Raw genomic sequence first — 22,763 nt, 5'->3', positions numbered from 1 at the left:
GGAGGCAAGAATGGAACTATGGAATCGGGAGAAGGAAAGAAGAAAGTAAGTGAGAGAGAGAGAGAAATGGGAGGAGCATTTCACTCCCAACGGGGCATGGCCAGACATCTAGAAATGGGGACAAATCCAAAGCGGCCTGTTGCCTCCAGCACAAATCTCTTTGTCTAGTCTGGTCCACTCTGTCGGGTCTCTTATATTAGAGTCGGTCAGGAATCTTCTTCCACTGATGTTTTTCGCTGGAAATGGTGGTTGCAGCAAAACTAACATAGCATTTTCTAATAGGCAGATTGTGCCAAATTGTCCTGATTTTCCATTTGGAAAAATCAAATTAAAACATTTCCTGCTGGTTCAGCATTAATCTGTGTCCACCCGAGCCACCGCGGTGCCTCAAGGGAACTGTAGTTCAAGTACATCAAAGCCCATTTCCCCCAATGGATTAGGCTTCTGGACAGATTACATCTCCTATGATGCACCAAGATGTCTGTTCTGACTGTCACATTGCATCATGGGAGATGTAGTGGCCATGGAGCCCGGCCCAAACTACAGCTCCCGCGAGGCAATGAAGCAGCTCCGGCAGGCACAGGTTAACGCTATGCTGCCCTGAATCAAAGTGTTTCAAAGTTTCCCAATCAACATTTTTCAGAATTTCTCATTCTGGAATGAGTTTTGGTATTTCAACTTTTCAACCTGAGCTGGACTAAAATGGGACAATCCTGCACTGTCAGGGGAATGGGCTAGACTGGCTAATTGGTCTTTTCCATCTCGAGATTCTATGGGCTCAGTTCTCTGCCAAGTGAACCACCACCGATGTCAATGGAGCTGCACCCATCTGCCCCCAGCAGAATTTTCAGCCTGAGAACTAGGCTATGAACTAGTTGCCCTGATGTCCACGTTACCTGTTTGACTTTGGCCACATCTCGGATAAACACCTCGTCATCGACAAAATCCAGTAACTTCTTCAGCTGGCTCAGATCCGTTACAAAATCTTCTCCGATTTTCTAAGGAAATAAAACCGGAGATGAATGTCCTTTGCTGGATGTCTCACTTGCTGCATAATGTCATTTCCCTGCTAGAAATGCCTCAGTCCTGACTGGGAAAGAAAAAAAAAGCCAGGCTTGGCAAAAATATGGCACCAATTATCATGGTTGGGTTACTGCTATGCATTGTTTTAGAGTTCAAATGTATTGGGAATAAATGATTGCTACAAAAACATTTTAATCTATCACACAATTACACAGCACTCCCATACAGCTAAGCAAAGAAAGCCTGTATGTGCTGGGAATTAATTCCAGATGGACAGAGTATTTGCAGTGTATTATCAGCCACTAGATGTCTTAGTGTGCTGTATGGAATTCCTGGCAAGGCGTGGTCCTGGTAAACAAAGGAGACAAAGCTGGAACTCAAGCTGTGTGGGAGCCGGTTTGTGTGAGTAGCTGTAGATATTTCCTTTAGTGCATGCCCCATTTAAGATGATATATGGAACGACAGTCTATGACACCAAGGGCGGTGAAGCTGTTCCGACAATCTATTCCAGTGGTTCTCAAACTTTTGTACTAGTGACCCCTTTCACATCGCAAGTCTCTGAGTGCAACCCCCCCTTATAAATTAAAAACACTTTTTTATATATTTATATAATATATTTTATATATTTAACACCATTATAAACCTCCAGTTTGAGAACTCCTGATCTGTTCTCAGCCCATGGGAAGATGGAGCCAAAGGTCAGCAGTTCTTTGATTAACTCCTGATGGCTGATTTTAAAGCTCAGCCATCATTGCATGTGTGTGTCAGTTGTTCAAGGAGTGAGACAGCTGCCCCTCTAGACTTGCCTGGACTGACACCTGCTGAAGATCTGGCCCCATTTGTTTACACTGCTCTGAAGACTATTTTGTGAACACACACACGGGATTAAGTAGCTCCCGTTGGAGTGACTCACCTCAGCAATTACACCTGCTAGTCCTGGGTTGCACAGCAGGAGCCAGCGCCGCGGAGTGATGCCGTTCGTCTTGTTCTGGAATTTCTCTGGTTCCAGCTCATAGAAATCTTTGAATCTGAAATGCATGGGCAGTCGAGGAGACACTGAACAGGTCCATTCCCAGCGGAGTTTTATAAAACTGTAACCTCAGATGCTCCTGACTCTATTTACAACTCCAGCTGAAATCTTTCTGTTGACATCAGTTGGAACTGCACTAGGCCCTAACTGCATCTGATAATTACCTGTGATCCTAGCTGCTGAAACTGCGATTCCAAACCTAGGCAATGAATCTACCCAAAGTCTGCTTCTCTCTCTTGCACAAGACCCTGATCTACGGTCCCCTACCTCACCATGATGTAGGCGCATGGCCCCCTTCCTTTTTAGGAGCAAGTGTGGGGAAGGGGTTTGCAAGGGTGCACTTAGATTTTCAGAAAGCCTTTGACAAAGGCCCTCACCAAAGGCTCTTAAGAAAAGTAAGCTGCCATGGGACAAGAGGGAAGGTTCTCCCATGGATTGGTAACTGGTTAAAAATAGAATACAAAGGGTAAGAATAATTGGTCAGTCTTCAGAATGGAGAGAGGTAAGCAGTGGTGTCCCCCTGGGGCCCAGTCCTATTCAACATATTCATAGAAAAAGGGGTAAACAGTGAGGTGGAAAAATTTGCAGATGATACAAAACTACTTAAGATACTTAAATCCCAGGCAGACTGCGAAGAGCTACAAAAGGATCTCTCAAAACTGGGTGACAGCAACAAAATGGCAGGTGAAATTTAATGTTGATAAATGTAAAGTGATGCACACTGGAAAACATAATCCCAACTATACATACTAAATGATGGGGTCTAAATTAGCTGTTCCCACTCAAGAGAGAGATCTTGGAGTCACTGTGGATAGTTCTCTGAAAACATCTGCTCAGTGGGCAGCAGCAGTCAAAAAACGTGAACAGAATGTTCAGAATCATTAAGAAAAAGGATAAAACAGAAAATATCATGTTGCCTCTCTATAAATCTATGGTACGCCCACATCTTGAATACTGTGTGCAGATGTGGTTGTCCCATCTTAAAAAAGATATATTGAATTGGAAAAGGTACAAAAAAGGGCAACAAAAATGCTTAGGGGTATGAAACAGCTTCTGTATGAGGGGAGAAAAATAAGATTGGGACTTTTCAGCTTGGAAAAGAGATGACTAAGGGGGGATATGATAGAGATCTATAAAATCATGACTGGTGTGGAGACAGTAAATAAGGAAGTGTTATTAACTCCTCATAACACAAGAGCTAGGGGTCACCAAATGAAATCAATAGGCAGCAGGTTTAAAACAAACAAAAGAAAGTATTTTTTTCACACAACACACAATCAACCTGTGGAACTCCTTGCCAGAGGACGTTGTGAAGGACAAGACTATAACAGGGTTAAAAAAAGAACTAGATAAGTTCATGGAGGATAGGTCCATCAGTGGCTATTAGCTTGGAGGGACAGCGATGGTGTTCCTAGCCTCTGTTTGCCAAAGGCTGGGAGTGGGCAGCAGGGAGTGGATCACTTGCTGATTCCCTGTTCTGTTCACTCCCTCTGGGGCACCTGGCATTGGCCATTGTCAGAAGACAGGATACTGTGCTGGATGGACCTTTGGTCTGACCCAGTATGGCTGTTCTTATGTAACAGAGAGCTTTGTATGGCCTGCAGAGTCTCTACTCCTGGTGCAAGGAGGAAAGAAACCAGCTTGACTCTCAGCTTCCAGGCTAAGTTTACAGGCCTGGGCAGTGAGGAAAAACAGCCTTTCCCTGGTAAAGCCAGCTCTGAACGGGAGGCTGCTCTGTGGGTGAGTCACTCACACGGAATTCTTCACAATTTCAGAGTGAATCCTGGCCACCCCATTGACGGCGTGGGAGCCGATCACACAGAGGTGGGCCATATTAATCCTCTTGCAGTCCCCTTCCTCAATCACGGACATCCTGCGCAGACGGTCTAGGTCTCCGGGGTAGAGGGCGGCCACATGCTGCCGGGACACACACACAAATGTCAGTGGCACAGCCTTAAAATGCAGACAAGCAGCTAGACTGTCACTGGGGCCACCCCCAGGCTGGGGGAGTCAAAGCCCTCCTGACACTGCTGGGGTGGGGCTACTCAGGGTACAGCCCACGAGCAAGGGGTGGAGCTGCTGCTCTGCCACTCCCCCAGTGCCAGTGAGGAGCAAACGGGGGGGGGCCTTGGAGCAGGAGCGGGGTCACAGTGCCCCCTAGGGCTGCTCGTGGGCAAGTGCACCCCACATGTTTAAATTTTTAGGGGGTATTTTCAAAGGCAGATAAGGCACCAAGCACCCACAGGGGCCTTTATGAGCCCCTCCCTTCCTGATGGTGACAGGGACCAGGCGGGCAGTGCTGGAGGCTAAATACCGCTACTTATCCACTGAGAACCCAGCACAGCGTCCTGAACCACCCAGTACGGGGCAGCCACAGGGAGAGACGGCAGAGCCACTGCCTGGCAGAGAGCGGCAGCTCACAGCGACACTGATTCTGAGCTGCAAAGACTCATCTATGGGAAGCGCGATGAGAACAGCAGATCCACGTCCTACAGGCCAGGCCTGGGCTGTGGGACCTGGATGAGACGAGGTCCCTTTCAGCCGGGGCCAGCTTCTGTTCCCGAGCCCGAGCCCGAGCCCCTCACATCCAGATGTCTTTGGTTGATGGTATAAATGATCTCCAGGTGGCGCGGCAGCAGCTTCTCGAACATGGTGACTGGCCAGCGCTCCAGGGCCTCGGGCAGCACGGTGTGGTTGGTGTAGGCGCAGGTCCGCTTTGTGACCTCCCAGGCCTGGGGTGGGACAAACACGCTCACATCAAACGACAGACACTTGAGTCTAACTGACGTCACTGGGCTCATTACTGGGGCGTCTGGGTGAAATTCAACAATGGGTCAGACTAGGAGCCCCCGCAGGTCCTCAGGGTCTAACTGATCGCCATACGTGGGGTGGGGAAGGAATCCTCCCCCAGGTCCCTCCTGTTCCCTGCCCGGGGCACACGACTGTCTAGTCTGCTTTGGGATGTGACACCCTGCTCGGAGTTCGGTTGTCAGGTGGTGCGACAGGCTGTCTGAGTAACTCAATGGCTGGTTTCTTCTGGCCTGAAACTGTCAGACTGTGACAACATCTCAGAGCAGAGGGGTGGCACTGCCCAGAGACAGGGAATCTCTCACTCACACACACAGAACTGACAGCACCAGATTCTGCCGGTCTCTCTAACAGCGCTGCACAGTAACGACCTTTCAGCGCCCCGACCGGCTTGGTGGGGCCAATGACATGTTTTTCCATCAGAAAATGCCGACTCACGGCCCTGCTCACAGGAAGGGGTCGGCTCCGATGAATCCCTGGTCCCAAACATTTTTAAGAAACAAAACTTTGGACACTGTCGAAAGACCCCGTTTTAATCGTCTCAAACCCTAGAAAGGTGTGTATTTCAGTTCATGATGGTTTGCATTTTTTAGTTAAGTTACACAAAAAAACAAACAAACAAAAAAAAACCAAAACCAAAAAAAAAAAAAAAAGTAAAAACCCCAAGATTTAAAAGGTCAAAAGCGAAAGGAAACATTTCTGTTGGCCCAATTGGAATTTGCGTTTGTTTATTTTTGGTTCACAAAAATTTTCGAGATTTTGAGTTGAGTTTTCATCCTGCCATGGGACAGGAAAACAGTGTGTCAGGTGCACGTGCACACCCTCGGGCCCTTGATCAGAGGCTGGCTCAGGGTGGAGCCCGGGACTGGGGACCTCACAAGCAAGCAGGAACTCAGAGCCCAGGCTCCAGCCTGAGCATCTACACTGCAATTCTACAGCCCTGGTCAGTGGCGACGGGCGGGCAGGGGCGTTTTACTGCAGTGTAGACATACCCCAAGGCTCTTACAGAGTCACCCTATAGGCCAATGGCTCGGCCCTCACCTGGGATGTGAGAGCCCCCGGTTCAAATCTGCGCTCCAATCAAGAGCTGTATGAATTTACTCTGAAGCTCATTAGCCCTGGGCCCTCCCAAAGCTCTGCCAGGCCTATCCGGAGCAGCCTCCCCTTCTAATAGGTCACTTTGCTTTTTCTCCATGAGGTCTCCCCTCATCAGCCCTGGCCAAAGCGTGCTGGCAGGGGGCACTTCCTGCCCAACAGGAGGGTGACCAGGACTCCAGTTACAGAACAGACCCCGGGAGGGGGGAGGAACAGGGCAGAAAGTGGACCCAGCTGTGGGGAGGGAGGGGGACGATGTGGGAGAAGTGAATGCAGTGGAAGTGGAGTGGGCGGGACAAAGCCCCGGCTGGGATGATTTAGTTGGGGTTGGTCCTGCTTTGAGCAGGGGGTTGGAGCAGATACCTCCTGAGGTCCCTTCCAACCCTGCTAGTCTGTGGGAGGCGTGGAAGGGCCCAGCAGAACAGAAAGAGAGGTGGAGGTCAGACAGCAGGAGAAACTGCGGAGCAAGAAGCTCTTGGGGAAGACACGATCAAGAGGGACACTGGCCGCTGTGGGCAGCTCCCCCATCGCTGCAGAGAGGAAGCAAGAGGCAGTGAAGACAGGAGGGCTCGAGTGGGAGAGTAAAGGCCCCACAGAGGAGGGTGCACGGCTGGGGAGAGGGTCAAAGTCAGGGTTAAACGAGGCTCTCCTGGGTCTTGCCAAGGCCACCCTCCTGCAAGAGTGGGCAAGGCAAGGTCTGAACACAGGCATGGCTCAGCTCCGCCCCCTTCCACTCACCTTCTCCCACTCCATTTTCTCCACGTCCACCAGAATCCGCATCAGCTCCGGGATTGAAAGTGCTGGGTGAGTGTCGTTCAGCTGAATGGCGACCTGCAGCGGAGACATTCCCAGGTGAGATGCACTCGCGGGGACACGCTCCTGTGCTCCAGGGCAGTCCCAGACCCAGTCTACACTACACACCTTTGCCACATAGCTACATCAGCGTTGAGTGTGGGAACTCCCCCGCCACCCGGCTAGCCGACATCACAATGCCAGCAAAACGCTCCGGGTAGACACAACTATCCTGAAACAAGCATCTCTTCTGTTGACATACGAGGAGGCGGTGCAGCTCTGCCAGCAGAACTCCAAGGTCTCGAGGTCTTCACTAGAGGCTCTGCCGGCCCAGCTATACCCACCAATGCTCTGTCGAGCAGACAACCCCACAGGGCAGTTACTGGGCTAGTTCAGCATCTCTGGCCATCACCACCTGACATGCACAAAGCCTCGGGGGAGAGATGGATGCCCATGAATGGCTCTAGCAGAGCTGGCCAATGTGCTTCCAAAGCAGCAAAGAGTCCTGTGGCACCTTATAGACTAACAGACGTATCAGGTCGTGAGCTTTCGTGGGTGAATACCCACTTCGTTGGATGCAAGCATGATGCATCCGGCGAAGTGGGTATTTACCCACGAAAGCTCATGCTCCAAAACGTCTGTTAGTCTATAAGGTGCCACAGGACTCTTTGCTGCTTTTACAGATCTAGACTAACACGGCTACCCCTCTGATACGTGCTTCCAAACATTCAAATGAAAAAGGGGCACATTTTTCACAAGAAACGTTCACTATTTTGAAAGCAGCTGTAGGGTCTGGATTTCAGCACCTAAATCTTTGGGAATGTGGTCCCTAGTGCCTGCTCTGGAGAGCGATGTGATGGAGAGAGGCGATGGCGGCAGATCCTGGGGCGGCAGCACTTGCCTCGGCTCTGCCAGAGGTTCACCTTGTCTGGGAAGGTCTCGAAGCATGTCCTGACCGGGTCTCGGCAGCCGAAGTTGGAAGACTTGAAACGGCGAATGATGTCCTGCAGGGTGGCGGCTACCACGAAGTATTCCTGCTTCAGCCGCAGCTCCTTCCCTTCGAAGAACTAGACACACAAGACCTGGCATCAGCTTGGCTCTTGCTAGCATCCTGCCGCTGCAACGCACCACACTGTGACTAACTGCCACCTAGGTGCAGTGTGACCGGCTGGGGGGCCTCCGAGATCAGCTGAATGGCCCCGATCGACTTCAGTGGGCTTTGGGGCAGGCCCTAGATGGCGCCTACTCCTGCTCTGGCCCCAGGTGAATGGTCGCGAGGCACAATGCACCCAAGGGGCGAGAAGGGCGTAGGGAAGGTGGTCACTCACATTGTCATTCGGATACAGGACTCGGGAGATGTTTTCTGCCAGGTTTCGATCCAACACAGCCTCAATATAATCGCCCACATTAACTGAGGAGAGAGACAGCACACAGAGCAATACAGCCGTTAGGACGACACATTTACCTTACCCCCTAACACGCACAAGCCTTGGCACATGTCCTTCATACAACCGACAGTAGGGAAGGAGGCAGGGAGCTAGGACCTGATCCCACTGCCCATGGAGCCAAGGTCCCTCGAGCTGAGATCAGAGCCCCGTGGCGCTAGGCGCTGCACGTAACACTGTGTCAGTCCCGCTCCCGAGGACTTACAGACTCAGCAGACAAGACGAAGGGTGAGAGTTTAGAGCTAAGGAACTGAGGCACAGAGAGATCATGTCACTTAACCAAGATCACAGGGGGCGTCTCTGGCAGAGCCGAGACTTCACAGAATCAGGGAAATGTGGGGCTGGCTTCGGGAGGTCTCTGCATGGTCTGTTTTATCCAGGACTGGCCAATGAGCAGTGCTGAAGTGCACTGGATGACCAGGTGCAGTGGGGGAGATGGGGGAGCAGGAAAGCTTGCTTAGAGCAGGCTGTTAAAATGGCATCCCCAGGCCCCGATTCCCCAGGCATCACTCCTGTTTCATGCCAGTGCACGGCCCGGTCTTCACACACCTGCCAAGTTTTCTGCAGCTCCACATGACACAGTATGCAAATTACTGAAAGAGTCAATTTATATATTTACAAAGTCTTTGCGTAACCTCAGAGGTTTGGGCTTACAGTCAGCAGATCCTGCCCCAAGCCCTGGTGGGGAGGGGCCTGGTGGAGCGGCACAGAACTTGGCAGCTCTGAGGCTGGGCAGGAACAGGGGTGGGTAGGTGGGAGGGTGTCCTAGGGTGGTGGGGGAGGGGAACAGGGGTAGCTAGAAGCTGTCCAGGTTTAGAGGATGGATACTGGGGTATCTGGGTCAATGGGGGCTAGCTGCAGTCAGGGGGTGGCTGTAGGGAGGGGGTGTTGGAATGCCTGGGGCAGGTGAGTAGCAGGGTCTCTTGGCCAGGTGGGTGGGTGCTGTGATAGGCAGGTGCTGTTCAGGAGGAGAGTTAGGGTCCCTCAGCAGGGGACAGAGGACTTCCTGAGGCTCCAGGGTCTGGCAGGAGCACCCTGGCACCGAGCTCGTTTTCTGCCCCACCCCTGCCACCACCGCTCCTCACTCAGCACCTCCAGCAGCACGAAGCCAGAGAGAAGCAGAGCAGCAGCCTGAGGCAGGCTCACTGCTGGTCTCCAGCAGCCACAGGTGGAAGTTCAGCTTCTGGCCCATTCATCAAACGCCTGCTGTCCCAGTGGCGCTCCAGGCCTGCGGCCGGGCTGGGAAATACAGACTGTGGCATGGATGTGTGACACCTGGCCGTCTGGCCTCACTGCGCCACACTCGCCCTCCAACAGAACTGACATCTGAAGACTCAGAACAATTTCTATTTTGGCCAGAGACGCTAGCCCTGCCCTAACAAAGTGGGAGGACTGATTTAAATATACCCCCGTTTGTTATGTGTCATTTACAGTGTGTGTTATTGTATCTGCGGGCCCCACTCTGCCAGGTGCTGTGCGCACACACCCCGCCCCCCCCAGAGACTCCCCGCCCCAGCGAGATTCCAAGATAAGCAATGAACAGAGGCTGCAGAGAGACAGCACTTACACTCCTGAAGGTTGAAGTCATTGGGCGCTTTGGCAGACCACAGCCTCATTGTGTTAACGGTGTTGTTCTTGTATCCTGGCACGGGGGTATCATAAGGCATGGCAAGAACTACCTGTAAGAGGAGAAAAAAATCACTTCCAATTAGCTACAGGATGTCCTCAGGGTGCAAAATGAGCAAGAAAACAACCCAAACCGTGTGTGTGTGGGGGGGGGAAGAACAGCAGAGCAATAAAATTCCTGGTTTATTTAAAGATCATACCAACTAAAATCCATTGGTTGCTATAATGGTCACGCTCTATATTATGGGCACATTTATCAATAGTTCATAAAGGGTTAGTAAGTGATGACTAGACACAGCGTATTCTAATTCTTGTAGCAATAGCACCCAAGCAGCATGTGTTACAGATAATAGCTAGCACACCAATAAAAGGTGCTATCGCTGACCTTTAGAACTGCTTAACCATTTTTTAAAAACATCTATTAATTATTCATTCACGTGTTATAAATGTAACCTCAGTGGCCATTAACATTCAAACCATCCTGCAGATTCAATATACAAGTCTATCTCTGCTATAGATGGGTAAAACTCACCACTACAGAAAGGCTTTTGTTCTCTGTTTCTACGCATGCGTCCCCCAGAACTATGTTTATTGAAACGTACTGACTAAATTCCACAGGGCCTGTATGTAAGGGTCGCACGTGAGCTATTGCAGTGCAGTAACTTGCAATCACAACTACACCCATCTAGGCCTTGATCTTGCAAAGACATAGGTACATGCTTACCTCTAAGCATGTGAGTATAATCCTGTTGGGCTTGTGCTTAAAGTTAAGCAGGTTTGTAAGTGCTTGCAGGGTTGGAGGATTTGCAATGGTCTATCCCACTGTGCTCCTTGGACATTCTCCCAAGGAACACTCCAGGGAAACGTGAGTTCCCTTCCCCTGGCACAGTGGGTGAGGAAGAGACGGTCACAGGGAGAGACTGAAGGTTCCCATTACAGCCACAGAAACAGCTCAGCTGGAGCTGGGAAATCATGTGGAATCTGAAGGCTTCCTGAGCAGAGATTCCCCAGTCAGCACCAAATTGCCCTGACTCCAATTCCTCTCACCTGAAGCTCAGGAGAGCTCATCGCTAGGTCAGTATCTGCCTGGCTCAAAACCTGCCAAGCAACACACGTGAGACACCGTGACTTCTACACATCAGAGAGGAACCAAAATAAGGGATGCAAAGGGCAGCAGGGCACCCAAACGCAGGCCCCGACCCTGCACAGACTTAACACATGCTTAGCTTTAATACGGTGAGTGTACGGCGCTACACATGGCAGCACGGAAGTATCTGCAGGATGGGGGCCTCTACGTGGGAGCCCATCGTAACGGAGATGTGCTGTCGGCTGAGAGCTGTGAATCTGCTCTTCGGAGCGTAATGCAGCAGTAGTGAGTTGTTGTTTGCTTGTATTACAGCGCTGCCTAGGAACGCGAGGCATGAGGCAGGGCCCTGTTGTCTGGACAGGATACCTGGGCCCAGAGAGCTCACTATCGGGTGGTTACCCCCGAGCTCCAATTTTACTGCAGGGAAGGATACAGAAAGAGGAACTGCTTACATCAAATGACTGTGCCAGGGACACGTGTAAAGTGCTGTTCTGCCCTGCACCGTGACGCTGTGGAAATGGCAGCTTGGGAAGCTGGGGTTGGGATCTGCCAACGGCTTTCAGCTTGCAAGTCTCTGGCTGGACTCAGAGTTCTGCTGCCTTCTTTCCCTCTCCCCCATGCTATCCCCAGCGTGAAAGATGCTGCAGGATAAATTCTGCCTTGTTGACCCTAGTGGAGCAGAACCGGAGCATTCTGAACCCACTAGGCCCAGCCGTGAATGACAGCCCCTGGCACAAGAGGGTGGGGACTCAGCTCCAAGCGCTCAACCATCACGAGTCAAGCCCCCAATAACCACAGGCCTGGCTTACACATCATGAGGTTGTAAAAATAACACACTTGGGGCTCTTCTGCTTTATTCGCCTTCTGGTATTTGAGCCTTCAGAATTCAGATTTTCAAGCTTTTCTCCATTCCCATGAGGATAAGACACTTACTGCTTTTTTATATGAAAGCTAGGTGTCTCGCAGAACCAGCTGACTCCAGGAGCTGGGGCTTTAATGAAAGCACCAAATTTCCCGAGCCTCGCAATCAAATGGAAAGAGTGGTCACACTGACAGCCCAGGATGAGTTACAACAAACAGCCTTTTACCTACAAGCTGAGCAAGTTTGCTATGGAAACCCGTGAGAGACCATGAACAGGGAGTTCTGGGGGCTTGGCTACAGAAAGGATGGGCTGTGGTTGGTGTGCTGGGCTGAGAGGTCAATTCCCTGTCCTCGCGTGACCCTGGACAAGTCACTTAGTCTCTCGGTCCCTTAATTCCCAGCTGTACCATGGAGATAAATCCCCTGACATACACCTCCAGGAGCTGCTCTGCTGCTAGTGATGAAATACGCTGCCCAGACAGAGACCTGAGCTAGACAGACTGAGATACCAGGTGATGCGTCACTGCAGAACCAGAGCTGCTGCACCCAGACACAGACAGACCATTCCACACCATGATCATGTCTCTGATGCTGCTTTACACTGCGAAGCTCTCCGGAGTTTCTCTTACACAGCAGGCAGAGCTGCCCTGATGCCAACCTTGGAATGCATGAAACGTGGCCGATGCTGGGTGTGGGGGAGAGGCAGGATTTGGGAGAAGAGGTCCAAGGAGGAGGGTCACGAAGCTTGAATGAGCTGTGTTACGCCGTCAGCCCCAGGTGCTCCTTCCCAGGCAAGGCTGGTTTTGTTCTTGCTAGCTCCTGAGATAGAGGGGCAATGCTTAGCCAATTGGGTGCTGCTGGCATTTGTGAAAATCTATTTAGATGCCTAATCAGGAGCCGAGTCCTTTTGAAAAATCCAGCTCCGGATCTGGGAGCTGAGCCCTCGAAAATCTGGTCCCATGCTGCCAGGCCATCAGTTAATGTTTATTTCCACCCACACATCACATTCCCCTGCAACATACGCTGCTGTGTGACTCAGCCGCTGGGTCCTTCTTATTTACCAGCAAAGACCTAGAATGAGCAGCATCAGCAGCTGGAACAGAAAGGCTCACTCAGAACTCACATTGGTTAGTATATTAACCCGAACTTAGAGATGAGGAAACTGAGGCACAGGCAGATCAGCTGACTAGCCCACCCTCACACAGGGAATTGGGGCAGACATTCAGAGCCCAGGTCTCCCTGCTCCCAGCCTTACCTCCCCTGAGCGTCTTCCCTCTTATCTAGGGAGCACGTACGAGAGGCCAGACTCTGGTCCAGCAGGTGGTATGTAAATAGTATGGGAGGAAGACTCCCCTTCTCCCCTGTTGGGTGCCTCTCTGGGAAAGCACCAAGGACTATACCCAATAATCACGGTTATCTGGCAACTTCTGGATTAAAAGACCAGATCTTAGAAATTCACACTTATTAAAACACCTGGAAATCAAACGTTTCAAGCCAGGTGTGAAATTCTGGACCCACTGAAGTCAATGGCAGTTTTGCCATTGAGTTCAATGGGGCCAGGACTTTTACCCCTGTTTAGGTCATTTGGCTCATTTTAAACACCTCCTGCTTCTCTCTTCATAGAGCTGCTCTCACTTCCATCAGTGCCACTCAGGGTTCAGTGCCCAAATGTGCAAGGTGCTGAACAAAACACGGGATAAAAGAACATAGCCAGCAACTGCAAATAATGACTAACTAATCATCTCCACCCAAACCTTCCAGACTATCTAAAGCCACAGAGAAAATCCTATAAAAAATCTCCACACACACACACTGGCTTTGAGATATACATAGCCTGAAAAAAGGGTTGGAAGATTTGCCCCAAATTGAGGGAAGAAAAATAAACCACCCACCATGACTCTCAATCTCCACCAACCTGCACTGGTGTAAATCTGGAGTAGCTCCACTGAAGTCTGTGTAAGTAAAGGGAGAATCAGGCCCTGAACAGTTTGATGCTACGTATGTTACTGCAGCCTGCCTGATTTGTCTTGGCAAACGATCATCGTGTGAATCGTAGGCCGTTTGGTTTAGAGTTGGCAAAGCCGGGAGTGGGGCTGGGATCATGTTTCTAACGAGAGACCCAGCTTCAAACTTAGTTCTGGACAGCCCAGGGTCCCTCCCTAGTCGCATCTGGGCTTGTCACTACCATTCCCAAAGTGAGTGGGGATCTTCATACCTGAGTATCGAGCCACTTCACACCCTCTGCAGTGTGCTCCACTCGGCCATAGAAATGCACAGGAAGCATATACTCAGGACGGGCTTTTTCCCAGGGGTTGCCATAGCGCAGCCAATCATCAGCTTCCTCCACCTGAAACATACCAACAACGGGAGGTTATTCTAGCCAGGCCCCAACTAGGTCTCTGCTAAGAAGGAGAGTCTTGTAATCGGCATTTTAACATTTTTTAAAAAGACCCCAAGCTTTAAAATAGGAGTTTTAAAAAGAGACACCCGAACCTCCCTGAAACCCTAACCGTTAATGGCCGGATCCCCCACTGGTGCAGATCGGTGCACTCCACTGACTCATGGAGCTGCTCCGTTCACACCAGCTGAGGATCTGGCCAGTAACTCTAGACAGCAGCATGGGTGTCAATGTTTGTTGTGCCTCCTTGATTCGTCTGCCAAATGGGCACAGCTGAGAGTACAAGGACAGGGCTCTGTCCACCTGGTCACCCTTCAGACTCCACCAGCAATCTGAACGCCCGTCAAGCGCTTCCTTTGCTCATGATCCACCAGCCGTAGTCAAGATTCTGCGGCCTGCTGCGGTGCTCACGCCAGCGAAGAATCCAGCCCTTTCCCCCATAACCGCGCTGGCTTTGCAGGGGCAGCGTGAGTAAAAATGAATGACACAATCATTTGGGTCAGTAATGTGAGCTGCTGTCCGTCACAATACACAGAGGGACTGGCCCTGCACAGGCACTCTGGAGATCTGGGCTCCCTTCCCAGCTCTGCCACAGATGCTGTGTGTGAACTCCGACAAGTCACTTCATCTACCTGGGCCTCGGTTCTCCACCCTCTGACTATTCAGACTGCAAGCTCTGTGGGGCAGGGATGACCTCACCCTACGTGTCTGCAGAGCACCACGCAAAAGGGGCCTGCTCTCCGTTGGGCCGTTAGGCACGACAATACCATCCACAATCGATTGTCAAAACAATCCAAGGGAACATTACAAACCGAATGCTGAACTCCCCCACCGACAGACCTGCCAGCCATCGACAATCTTCTGATTAAATATGCCAAATTCGTATCGGATCCCATAGCCATAGGCTGCCAGCCCCAGCGTCGCCATGGAGTCGAGGAAGCAAGCTGAAACAGCAAGCGAAAGATCCCTCTTAGGAGCAGGCTTGCAGAATCCCAGCTAGGAGACCTGCGCCCGTGTCCACATCTCAGCCCTGTGACTTGCACGGGGCTACAGGCCCGAGACAATCAGCAGCTTTTCCTTTTTGGGACTCGGAATTTTTCAAAAATTGTGCACAACCAAAGGGCTGGGTGTGTGTGTGTGTGTGTGTGTGTGGGAAGTGTGATGAATTTCTAGCCTACTTTGGATTAGACTGAGCAACAGTCCCAGGGAGCAGCTGCCCTAACATCAGAGGAGTGGCACTCTGGGGGGGAGAATCTGACCCCCACTGGGTTCCATTTGTGAGGGCAGGGGACAGAGATTGATCTCCAAGGAGCTTGTGCAGAGGGAGGGAACTGATGGATTTGTTGGGAGAATGGATGGGGTGTGTGTACACATGCGTGCACCTGGGAGGGGGTGGGATTGATGGATGTAGGAGAGCTGCTTGGGGGCACCACTTTGTATTTCTATGCCCCCATGAACTATTGTGTCTTTGGTATTTTGCCAAACACCAGCAGGCAGGTCTGGCTGGGCCCCAGCTTCACCCTCCTGCCCTTCACCAGAAAGATGGGTGCTAGGGGCTATCTGAGCCCCGCTGCCTCCTTCCAAGGGGAAGCAGGAGGTGCCACTGGAGGCTAGACTAGGCGCTGGGGGGCATTTTCCCATGCTCCCCGGGGGGGCAGTGACCTGAGGCTTGGGCGTGATGCAGAAAGGGGATAGTGATTCCAGACGTGCTCCTAAGGGCGCGCTGGGGCTAGCAGGCTACTCTTTATAAAGGGACGCCAAGGGTGACTTTTACTAGTGTCAACAGCACTAGAAGTGCGTGTCAGGACTCCGTGGCTAACAACCCACCCTAAGGTGGCCAGGAGCAGCGAGAGCTGGTCTTGATGCAGGGTGCTGAACAGCGATGGGGATAGTCCTGTCCCAATGTGGGTTCAGCACAGCTGTGGCCAAAACGGACCGTAGCACGGCCTGGAGGGGGTCAAGCTGTTTTATAATCCAGTTAAACCAACTCCTTGCCCTGGGCTGTCCCTGAGATAAAGCAGGGCTTTCAGCGTCCCACACTAGTGTGGACTCACCCAGCACGTCACGTAACCTCGCTGCAGCAGGCCGAGGTGACACACTAGCTAAAATGAAGGCAGATGTTGGCACCTTGTCTACACTAGGGCTGCACCCATGTTAGCAAGGATGGCAATTTGGCGGGGGGGAGGGGCTAGTGTAGGCAAGGCCTTGGGCCTCCTCCAGTGCTAGCCCAGATGTGTTAGAAGCCAGCTTGGGCAGCTGTGCCTAACACCATGCCTGGCCAGTCGTTAGATGCAGTTAACTGCCCTTTGTAGAGAGGGGCTAATCAAGGAAGGCAGGGGCCAGCACTGCCACGCGGCCAAGCCTTGCAGAGGATATCACTGGGAATACAAAGAACAGGGCATTACCTGCCAGGCGACCCAGTCCTCCGTTACCCAGGCCAGCATCTTCTTCGATTTCTTCCAGCTCCTCCAAGTCCAGACCCAGCTGTTGAGAAAGCAGCAACTTCAGCGCCAGGGCATCACCCCCACAGAGCCCTGAGACAGGCCTCCCTGCAGCCCTCCGAAGGGGAGAAAAAACACACCCAGGCTTCTCTCCCCCCTGGCAATCTAACTCCTCTGACAAATGACCCTATCCCACTTCCAAGCTCATTTTTATTAGGATCTGCAGGATTCCTTTGCTATATCAAACACCAAACACTCCCTGGCTGGCAACCCTCAAAACTACAAAGACCTCAAATCAAGGAAGGGATGGCAATCAGCCAATCACAGTACAAATCATACTGCTGGCTTATCTGCAAAACGATTTGAGGATGCTCCTTCTTTCCCAGGTTAGTAACTGTACCTTGAGCCTCGAAGGATTCTGGGGCCCAGGAATTTCTTAGCCCAGAATATTATTAATGCCAAGTTCACAAGTTGACCTTGCAAAGTTATTCCTGCTATGTTGAAATGTCCCCCAATGTTCTGGCTCAGAACTTTCCAGCTGAAAGCCAGCAACAAATATGGCTGCTTCAGCTTCTGACCTTCTAAAACTGTCCACTGACCTATCCCCAGCATCAATCGCCCCTTCGCCCACCTCCTCCACAGCCACTCAGGAAGGCCAGGCCTCCACTCCCATCACTAAAACTAATGCCTAGGCCTGGCTGAAAATTTCAAAGACGATGTTTTCCCATCAGAAAATGGGGTTTTGTCAAAGTTTAAATTTTCAGTGGGAAAAGATCAATTTTGGCAGAATTTTCCATGGGGAAAAATGGAAACAAAATGCTTCATTTCAGAACTGCATTAAAATCTGCATCTGCCAGAGTGCATCATGGGATATGTAGTCCAATGGAGGAGCAAGGCCCACAAAAGAGACTGGGAGCAAAAAGAACTCAGAACTACAACTCCCAGGAGGCAACAGAGCAGGCTCGGGGGGATGCAGAGATTAATGTGGACCTGAAATAAAACATTTTGATGTTTCTGAATTGAGATTTTTTCAGAACTTTCTGCTCCATCAGAAGTTTCAATATTTCAAATCGGTATGAAAACGAACGTTTAATTTGGAATTTCCCGCAGGACAGAAATCCTGGTTCTCGATCATCTCTTCTAATTCCACTTTAAATTCGCTTTAAATCTGGGGCTAGCTGGTTTCCGAGAGCAGAGTGGGATCAGAAGCTGAAGCTGCTGTGTTTGCTGTTCACATAAGGAGGAGCAATTCTGGGTGTGATTATTTTACCATAATAATCCCTCGCCTGGAGGCGGTCATACTGGCACAAAGGTGCCTTGCACTGGTATAGATTATTCCCATACTGGAATAGCTGCACTGCGATAAAGCACTTTTATACTGGTATAACTGTGTCCACACTAGGGCACTGATACCATGTTAGCCACACCAGTATTTTTAAAGCAGCACAACTTGTGTGTGTTGACAAGCCTTTGGTTGACCTAAAAGACTTTTCTTCCTCTAAAGGGATGTGAATGGTGTGGATGGGAGGGAAAGAATTATGTCATTACACATTTCCTCACAAAATCCTGCCTGCCTTTCCTATTACCGATGTCACAGCAACTCCACCTGGCAGCTCCCGAGTTTTGCCCTTCATTTAGCCCAGAATTTGTTTTTCATTCCTAAACAGGGAACACCATTAAGTTACCATTTAAATACAGAAATAGCTCACTGATCTAATACACAGATGTAAACCACTTGTCAGCCAAGGATCTCAGAGCCCTTCCTAGGGAGGAAGTGGTTAGACCACTAGGCTAGGACTCAGAGAACCTGGGATCTATTCCCAGCTCCATCACTGACCTTGAGCAAGTCACTCCAACTCCCTGTGCCTCACTTTCCCATCTGTAAGAAGGGGATGATAATACTTTCCTTAGGGGAGCATTATGTGTATTAATTAGCAATTATCAGTAGATTGTTTTAAGTAGTAAAGTGCCAAGTATTAACGAACATTCAGCCTCTGCCCTATTATGCCCGTTTTACAGGGAGTGACAGCAATGGAGAACTTTAGCGTCAGTCAGACACACTTACCAACATGTGGTTTTTGGACAAGTCCAAGTAGGTAATTTTGAGTGTAATTTTTTTTTTTAACCAATATAATTATGCCAGTACAACCCCTAGTGTGGACATCGTTACACCCCATACAGGCATGCAGCTGACAACTAGAAGCACATTTATACCGGTATAACAGCGTATATAGGTATAACAGAGGTATAACAGCGTAACAGGTATAACAGCGTATACCGGTATAACAGAGGTTCTACAGAAACAGCTACACCAGAATAGTTATAGCAGTGCAACTTGTGTGTGTAGATGCGGTCTAAGTGTCTCCTCCTTCAGCAGGGCCAGCCCAGGGATGTATCGTTCAATATCTCTCCAAGTCATGCTACCTCGGCTTGTTGGATTTAATTTCCAGGGGGCTTTACTGAGCGGAGTTGGGCGCAAAGGCCAGGTAGCGAAAGGAGACTGAGGGCCTATGTGACAAGGCCCTGATCCCGGAATGACCTCAGTGTGGGCAGAGTCCCAGTGGGGCTCCATGTGTAAGAGCCACGAGCAGGATCGGGGCCGAAGTCCCCTGTTACTAGCAGAGGAAGCTACAGCAACAGCATGAAGAGGTTGTGAGTTTATTCCCCGTGGACTCTCCTGCCACTGCCGTGTATTGTGTTACTGGCAGCCTGTACATCGCACTCTGCAGACGGATCCTGCAGCAACTGTTTTCCATCACAAAAACTTTGTTCCGATCAACAACCACTGAAACAAAAATATCCCCAAGCCAAGCCCAGCCTCTTGAATCTTTAACGAGCTGGATGACACACGCACACATTTCAAGCTATCAGACTTGCTTCAAGGACAGAGCATACTGGGGCCTCTGCCAAAGTCACTAGCTTTCATGAGTCACGATACTTTCAAGGGAGCAATAACATTAGACCGAACGTGGGTAGATTAGATGGAAACTTCAGGATGCTGTAAAATTAATGAGCTTTGCACAAGCCGTTTGCTTTGGTTACCGATGGCAAAAGGGGGAGGAATTAAAAAGAGTGAGCGAACAGTGATGCTGATAAGACATAGGCCACATGTTGTGTTACATCCCCATTCCTGATTCTCCGTTTGTTCTGTCTGGTTAGGCTGTCAGCTCCGGAAGGCAGGGTCACGCCGCTGCCCCGTCCGTGACACCCCGAGGACACTTGTGAGGATACAGGACAATGATGAGCATTTCCCTGCCTGCCCCAGAGTTTGGACAGGCTCCTGCCCAGTTCCCCCTCCACACAAGTTCTCTTCTGGCAGAGGCAACTCCAGGGAACCTGGTGGGAGTCGGAGTGGAGTCTGGCGGGGATTCGGGTCACAGGAATGACAGACTCATAGAAACGTGGAGCTAGAAGAGCCCATCTCGTCCAGCCCCCTGCGCTGAGGCAGCACCCAGTAAACTGAGAGCCTCCCTGATAGGGGTCTATGTAAAGTAGTCAGTCTTCAAATGGAAAGTGGGTCTGTTACAGAAGCACTGCATAACTGTGGGAGAGGGTAAGAAGACGGACTGCTCCATTTTCCTTCCCTTACGATGTTTCCAGCCCCAAGAAGGCCTGCTTTGCACAGGGCCGCACCACGCCTGGCTCACAAACACTTCATAACAAGCTGCCACAATGTGTAGGCTCTACGGGCCGATTCCCAGAAGTATTCGCGCCCTGGAGCAGGCTGCAGCAGAGTCTGGGCTCTGCAGGACGGCTCCAACACGCAGCGAACTCAGCAGAAAGCCTCCCAGTGGGACTTCAAACCTTGGGCCTGAGTCGCCTCTCACTCACCCTGGTGTAAAGTACGAGTAAATACACTGAGGCCAGTGGAGTTACAGTGGTGAAAATGAGAGGCCTCAGCTCCCGCTGATCAATGGCTGCACGTGTACCAGAGCCCCCGCTGGGTGGCTGATATTCTGGCTTTAGACAGGCTCTTCAGAGTGACCCAGGTAACAACAGGTGCACGGTCCCAGGCAAAAGCCCTGGAGCAGGACATTTAAACAGGCGCGATACATTTACACTGGCTGGGTACCTCGGCGAAAGGGGCAGAAAGCTTTTGAAGGGGATTGTCACGGGGCAAGACGGCCCTTTAAGAGTCCTGGGGCTCAGCCTCATCTGTGCCAGGTGTAGCTGGGGTTACCAATTCTGATTGGACGTATTCCTCGAGGTTTCATCACATGACATCATCTTTAATTAAAAGTTAATCTTTAATTCCTGGAGACTCCAGGACAATCCTGGATGGTTGGCAACCCTTGAAACTCCCCCGATGAAGGGAGGGAGTCCAAGGGTCACGTGATGGGAGCATGTGACTCAGAGCCAAGCCTGCTGGGGGACATACAGGCAGCCTGGATTCAGAGAGCGACTTTTGTGAGCTCCCAGGCAGCAGGCCTGGGAGAAAGCGACACCTTAAAGAGGCCAGGTTTTCAGGCCAGAGTGACAAAAAACATGAGTTCTTAGGAGAAGTTTTTATTACCAAAATCGCATCATGCTAAACGTGCCACGACAGGCCCTGATCTCCGAGCTGCATTCGTGTGAATAACGTTTTGTTGCGGGTGTCCCATTGACTGCACTGGCATTCACTGAAATGTTTCTGTTTCCAATATTTTGGTTCTTTTTTTCCATCAGAATAACGACCTTTGACCAACTTCCCCTCCACCCCCAAAAGTACCAACATTTTAATGAGAAGTTTTTCATTTTTCTGACAAGTTATAGAGCTGGTTGAAAATTGAAAATATTTGACCAACTTTTGAAAAATCAATTACAAAAAAAGTCATGAACATTTTCATTCGCATTTCACTGGTTTTGGCCAGCTCTGCGTGGGGCTATATGAGTGTGTTTGTAGTTCAGCATGTCTAAACATTTCACTGTCGAGTACAAAGTGCTCAATGCCTTGCAAGATCAAGCCCCAAACCATTATCCAGCTGTATCACTGAAATGGATGGGTGTTTTGCCACTGTCTTGTCAGAGCTTCATCAGACCCTGTGGGTCCCAACTGATGCTAAGAGAAAACGGGGAAGGGAGCTGGTTGGAAAATGGGCTTTCTTCTGGGGAAATGTTACAAAAATGAAAACACACATACTTTTTGTTAAATTTTCTACAGAAAACTGACTTTTCAGTGACAAAGTGAAAGCTTTTTTTTTTTTTAAATCAAAACCTGAAATATTTCTACTAGGAAATGCTGAGGTGGTGCCTCTTGGGAGTTGTAGGAAATGCCTCTCATGTTCCCATTCTCCTCTCCAGGCTCAGCTCCCTTGTCAGACTACATTTCCCACTATGCACTGTGATCTCCCCTCTCGGTGATAGCAGGAAGTTGCATCATGGGAATCCTTAGCTATAGTGCATTATGGAAAATGTGTCTGGGTGGGGAGCACAGCCCATTTAGAAGAATGGGGACATGAGAAAACCAAACCACAACTCCCAGGAGGAAATACTTTCATTTACAGGAGTTTGGCTTTTGATGGAAAAAAATCAAAAATTTCCATAGAAAGCAGACACAACTTAAAAAAATTAGTTTTGTCAAAAATCAATTTTCTTTCTAAACAAATCTTGGCAAAAAAGTTTTGCTCAACTCTAACCAGGGCTTGCCAGAGAAATTTACCTGGTAAATGGCTTCATCACAGACATTCTGCATACCCAAGTTCACCATTGTATTCTGCAGGGTGCGGCCCATGTAGAATTCCAGAGACAGGTAATAAATACGCTGGTGGAATACATCAAAAGGACAGAAGAAAGAAAATTAATTTTACTTCCCAGGCTGAGACTTTGCAACACAAAGGGGGCTGAATATGGAGGTGAAATGTACACATATTCTGTGAAGAAAAACTAATGTTAATGCGCAATTAAGACTGGAGAAATGCAATCAGGTCCATTGACAGACATACTGCCTCTTGCTCCAGGACATGGTAACAGTGAGGACAATTAGCACTGGAACAAGTTACAAAGGGCTGTGATGGAGTCTCCAACTCTGGCAATTTTAAAATCCAGATTGGATGTTTTTCAAAAAGCTCTGCTCTAGAAATTGCTCTGGGGATGTTCTCTGGCCTCTGTTAGACAGGAGGCCAGGCTAGATAGTCACGACAGTCCCTTCTGGCCTTGAAATCTATGAATCTTTGTTTC

The 22,763-nt window shown here is 50.1% G+C and overlaps 1 protein-coding gene across 1 annotated transcript in view; it reads right to left on the bottom strand.

Moving 5' to 3' along the window:
- Positions 1 to 22,763, bottom strand: part of PYGB (glycogen phosphorylase B) — a 40,896-nt gene that overhangs the window by 11,234 nt on the left and 6,899 nt on the right. Inside the window, exons 2-13 of the mRNA XM_030558256.1 lie at positions 22,246 to 22,347; positions 16,572 to 16,650; positions 15,007 to 15,110; positions 13,984 to 14,115; positions 9,761 to 9,872; positions 8,077 to 8,159; positions 7,672 to 7,815; positions 6,695 to 6,787; positions 4,639 to 4,785; positions 3,807 to 3,970; positions 1,937 to 2,051; positions 897 to 998 (exon numbers count right to left, since the gene is read on the bottom strand). Of these exons, the coding sequence (XP_030414116.1) occupies positions 897 to 998; positions 1,937 to 2,051; positions 3,807 to 3,970; positions 4,639 to 4,785; positions 6,695 to 6,787; positions 7,672 to 7,815; positions 8,077 to 8,159; positions 9,761 to 9,872; positions 13,984 to 14,115; positions 15,007 to 15,110; positions 16,572 to 16,650; positions 22,246 to 22,347 (1,377 nt within the window). The remainder of the gene's footprint in view (positions 1 to 896; positions 999 to 1,936; positions 2,052 to 3,806; positions 3,971 to 4,638; positions 4,786 to 6,694; positions 6,788 to 7,671; positions 7,816 to 8,076; positions 8,160 to 9,760; positions 9,873 to 13,983; positions 14,116 to 15,006; positions 15,111 to 16,571; positions 16,651 to 22,245; positions 22,348 to 22,763) is intronic.

This window comes from Gopherus evgoodei, chromosome 3 (assembly GCF_007399415.2).
Source record: "Gopherus evgoodei ecotype Sinaloan lineage chromosome 3, rGopEvg1_v1.p, whole genome shotgun sequence".
NCBI lineage: Eukaryota > Metazoa > Chordata > Testudines > Testudinidae > Gopherus > Gopherus evgoodei.
This window is presented reverse-complemented; position numbering and strand designations above follow the sequence as displayed.